The sequence below is a fragment of the Erinaceus europaeus genome, chromosome 7 (genome assembly GCF_950295315.1).
Source record: "Erinaceus europaeus chromosome 7, mEriEur2.1, whole genome shotgun sequence".
NCBI lineage: Eukaryota > Metazoa > Chordata > Mammalia > Eulipotyphla > Erinaceidae > Erinaceus > Erinaceus europaeus.
Window position 1 is genome coordinate 109,531,464 of NC_080168.1, and position 5,283 is coordinate 109,536,746.

At 37.8% G+C, this 5,283-nt stretch overlaps 1 protein-coding gene across 1 annotated transcript; it reads left to right on the forward strand.

The window, feature by feature from the left end:
* Nucleotides 1-924: 924 nt before the first annotated feature.
* Nucleotides 925-1,863, forward strand: LOC103109244 (olfactory receptor 6C74-like). The gene has a single exon (XM_007518288.1). It carries the CDS (start codon nt 925-927, stop codon nt 1,861-1,863), a length of 939 nt encoding a protein of 312 aa, XP_007518350.1.
* Nucleotides 1,864-5,283: the final 3,420 nt, after the last annotated feature.

Below are 5,283 nucleotides of genomic sequence, written 5' to 3' on the forward strand. Positions count from 1 at the left end.
AAGGAACTAAAGAAAGAAAGAAAAAGAAATAAAATAAATAAATACATAAAAGATATTATCATGGAAAATACCAAGAAATATATAGACTAAAATAAATGTATTATCTAATAATCATTTGAAAAACATTGATTATAAACATAAATCTAAATTAGTTGTTTAAAATGTAGAGTTCCAGGAGGTAGCACAGTGTGTAGAGTGCTGAATTCTTAAGCATGAGGCCAAGTTCTATCCCTGGAATTCAATAAGCCAGATTGATGCTCTGGTTTTCCATAACACCCTACCCTGTCTCATGTTAATAAATAAAATGTTAAAAAATACATGCATGCTTGGTCTGGGAGGTGGCGCAGTGGTAAAGCTTTGGACTCTCAAGCATGAGGTCCCGAGTTTGATCCCCGGCAGCACATGTGCCAGAGTGATGTCTGGTTCTTTCTCTCTCCTCCTATCTTTCTCATAAGTAAATAAAATCTTTAAAAAAATACTTGCACACATACATATATGTACATGTATATATATATATATATTATACAGAAAATATATGTCTTCTTACTTTATTTTAGGAATAGGTTAAATAAACCTACAAATGTTTCCTGTATAGCTATTAAAATCGCAGTATGATTACTTTTCAGTTTATTGGGCAAGTTTAAACTGCAGACAAATATGTTAGAAAATGATAGAGTCATTCCTTTACAAAGTAAGGAAGATCTGAAAGGGAAATAGGAAAATTAAAATTTTAAATATATTAATCTTGGAGTATACTGAGTTATAAACCACTAATAAAATAGGTCAAGTTATACAAGAGAAAATAACATACATTTCAATTAATTGTTGGCTTCTACAATCACTTTTAAATATATTTTCACTAAAATCTTTTTAAGCATGAGTTGTATTTTTTCTTAGATTTAATGATACAAGAAGAATTTCACCATGAGAAACCACACACTGGTGACTACATTTATTCTTCTAGGACTGACAGATGACCCAAAATGGAAAATTGTACTGTTTGCTTTTCTATTGCTAACTTATTTGTTGAGCATCACTGGAAATCTGATCATTATCCTGCTCACCCTGCTCGATGCCAGACTCAACACACCCATGTATTTCTTCCTTCGGAATTTTTCCATCTTAGAAATATCAATGACCTCTGTTTGCATCCCTAAATTCCTGGCCAGCATAATAACTATGGACAAAACAATTTCTTATAATGCATGTGTGACACAGTTATTCTTTGCTATTTTCTTGGGTGGCTCAGAGTTTTTCCTATTGGCAGCCATGTCCTATGACCGCTATGTGGCCATCTGCAAACCCCTCCACTATGCAACTATCATGAGCAACAGAGTCTGCACACAACTGGTTATAACCTCTTGGTTGGCTGGGTTGATAACAATCTCTCCTGGACTGCTCATGGGTCTGGAGCTAGAATTCTGCGATGACAATATTATTGACCACTTTTTCTGTGACTATTCTCCTGTCCTGAAACTCTCCTGCACAGACACAAGGGTCATAGAATTGTTAAGTTTTGTGTTGGCCATTTTCACACTCCTGATTACCTTGGCGCTGGTGATGTTCTCCTATGCAAACATCATCAGAACGATTGTGAAGATTCCTTCTGCACAGCAGCAGAGGAAGGCTTTTTCCACCTGTTCCTCCCACATGATTGTTGTCTCCATCTCGTATGGCAGCTGCATCTTTATGTACATTAAACCCTCTGCAGAGGAAAGGGTGGCTCTCAACAAGGGGGTAGCTGTACTCATTACTTCAGTGGCACCTGTGTTAAATCCTTTCATATATACCCTGAGAAACAAACAGGTAAAACAAGCACTGGAAGAAATAACTAAAAAGTGCATCTTTGCTACTTTAAAATAATATCATGTATGTATGAGAAATTATTTCCCCTGAGATATCATAGTGTTATTAAACATTGTCTAATGATAGATAATAAAGTTAAAAATTAATCACTTAGAATTTTAGAAAAGAGTACCATTAAAACTTTTTAAAAGTGTATCTTACCTTTCATTACCCTATCCACATATTGCTTGATTAATTTTTATTTATTTATTTATTTATTTATTTATTTATTTATTTTACCAGAGCACTGCTCAGCTCTGGCTTATGGTGGTGTGGGGGATTGAAGCTGGGACTTGAGAGCCTCAGGCATGAAAGTCTCTTTGTATAACCATTATGCTATATACTCCCACCCTGCTTGATTAATTTTGTATTGATAATGTTTGAAATTACTCACACATAGTCATTTGATGGACAACTAGATTATTATTATTTTAATTATTTTATGTAGTAAGTTCATGACCTTTGTCACAGTACAGTAGGGAGTAGGCAATGTACTTACCATGGCCAAAGTCACATTTAACCATCTCTTAACTGGCATTGGTGATATTTGAATAGAAAGCTGTCCATATGGTCTGGTCAACAAAGATGACCAGACCATATGCGACCAGAGGAGAGTGGATGCAGGGATATGGCATCAGAGTGATCTGGAATTCTGTTGGATTAACTTTCAGGGCTCCATCAAATCTGAGGTAAGCAGTGATGGAGAATACTGCCTGCCTAATAAGGCATTTGAGGCTGGTGTAGGCTGGGTGCTCAATACCCAGATTTCTATAACAGATGTCATTGATGGCTTCATTGCTTCCTGATTGCAGTGCTCTAGGATTGTGTGGGTGGTGAGGATGGAGGGCAGAACTTCACTATGGCTGTGAAAACATCAGGCTTGGTAGATGGAGAACTCTAGCTTGGATCCATTAGCAGAGAGGTGAATTCAGGACCGCTGCTTTCCTCATCTAAGTTGTGGAAAAACCAAGAAGCCCTGAAGACCTGTGTACTAGTCAGCCTACAAAAGGAAAATACTATATTTAGGTACTGGTGAAAACTACAATATCGTCTTTGAATTTCTGATTATAGAAACTTTTTCTGATTTTGGAAAAAAATGTTTGTGAAAAGGGCAGTTGTAAGGTGCTTTTGAATGTTCATAGAAACAAACTCTTCATTTCTGAAGACAAAGGAATTATGAGACCCAGAATGATTGTATGCTTATGTTTGAAACTGAAAGGAGAACCTCTGGGCTCTTTCTGTGACCACAGAACAGCGACAGATTCTTTTTAGTTGGAGAGCTCCTAAAGGTAGCTGACTTTGGGTAACACTGTTCTCCTTTTTCTCTTTCAGACTTGAGGTTAAATTGCTTATTTGATTTCTTATTCTTTCCAGATATGAGCTGGAGTTGCTATGAACTTTCCTTATGCACTGCTTTTGCAGTGTTCCTTAAGTTCTGATAGTACATATCCTCATTTTAATTTGCATTTAGGAATTTTTTTCTTTCATCTTTGATCCATAGGTACTCATTAACATTTTACTTGATCTCCACATGTTAATGTTTATTCTCATTTTCTCTCTACAGTTGATTATTACTTTTAATCAATGTGGCTTAGATAGTTGATGTAAGAAAACTTCCTGATTTTTAAACTTTTTTTTACTACTTATTTTCCCTTTTGTTGTCCTTGTTGTTTTGTTGTTGTTGTTATTGTTGTTGAGGATGTTGTCATTGTTGGATAGGACATAGAGAAATGGAGAGAGGTGGGAAGACAGAGAGGGGGAGAGAAAGAGAGACACCTGCAGACCTGCTTCACTGTTTGTGAAACAATTCCCCTGCAGGTGGGAAGCTAGGGCTCCTTGCTCTGGTCCTTGCACTTCGCGCCACATGTGCTTAACCCACTGCACTACTGCCCGACCCCTGAAAACGTCCTGATTTTTTTCTAATTTTTTTTTTATTTAAGAAAGGAGACATTAACAAAACCATAGAATAAGAGGGGTACAATTCCGCACAATTCCCATAACCCAATCTCCATATCCCATCTCCTCCCCTGATAGCCTTCCCATTCTCTATCTCTCTGGGAGTATGGTCCTGATTTTATTGGCACTTATCTTGTGTCCAAGTATCTGGTCGTTTCTTAAAAATCTTCCTTGAGCATTAGCTTCTTTGAAAGTAGAGTGTCATGCAAGCATCAAGTAAATTTAACCATTTGTTGGAAAAGTCATGATGTATTTTTTTTTGTTTTCTATGCAAAAATGTGTCATGCCTTTTCTAACAACCCAATAGTTTATCTATATATTTAAGACTGTTGTTGTATCATTGGGTTTCTCTGTCTGATTTTTTTATTGGTGGAAATGTCATGTTAATGTGGGAAGAAGGTGCTCTCAACAGTTCTGATACAACTTGATGAGACTCATAAGAAGTATTTCTTCTCAGAACTAGGTAGTGGCATATCTGGGCGAGAGTACATGTTACAGTGCACAAGGGCCCAGGTTCAAGTCCCCAGTTTCTGCCCCCAGGGAGCTTCAAAGCTTCATGAGTGGTGAAGCAGTGCTATGAATGCCTCTCCTTCCTCCTTCCCACTCCCTCTCAATCTCCAATTTCTGTCTCACTGTCTCTCTGTCTCTATCAAATAAAGAAACAAATTAATAAAATATATTTTTTAAAGAAGTACTCCTTCTCACAATGACTAAACCTAGCACCAGGTCGCCTTACCGCACTGGCCCAGAACACCTTAAATACAAGCATACTCCCTGTAACCCATCCAACAGTTTTCTGCACTCCATTCTAACCCACAGAAAAACTTTCTTAGCCTTTATAGTCTCTGCTGAGAAGCGTACATATTCCTTAACCTTAGCACCTTTAAAGGAAGCTTCCCTGGGGGCTGGATGGTGGACGCTTCGCTAAGTGCATATAGTGCACATATTGCTAAGCACAAGGACCAAAGCAACGATCTGGGTTCAAGCTCCACCTCACCCCCACCCCACCTTTTCTCCACCTGTTCAGGGGATGGTTCACAGTAATGAAACAGGTCTGAAGGTGTCTTTCTATCTCCTTTTCTCTCTCTCTCCCTCCGTGTCTCTTTCTCTCTCTTCCACTCACTCACTCTCCTCTCTTAATTTCTCTCTGTCCTATCCAATAAAATGGAGAAAATGTTTGCCAGGAGCAGTGGATTTGTAGTGCAAGCGCCAAGCCACAGTAATAACCCTGGAGACAAAAAAAAAAAAAAGAAAGAAAAATGAAAAAAGAGAATCATCCATAAGGTTACTGTTCTGTAACCCTGGCTTGAAAGTGACCAGCCATATCCACCCATATGGACTGTGCCTGATCTTTGCAACAGTCACAAACCAAGAACCAGAAGCCAGGTTTCACCTAGGCTCACTTGAGAATAAACCATAATCCAGTAACCCAGTATGTTTCAGGTATAATAAGAAAACTGAATAACTAATCCACAAAAGTAT

What these genes read in the sequence shown, in the direction of transcription:
- LOC103109244 (XM_007518288.1), top strand. Translation starts at nt 925, where the DNA reads ATGAGAAACCACACACTGGTGACTACATTTATTCTTCTAGGACTGACA.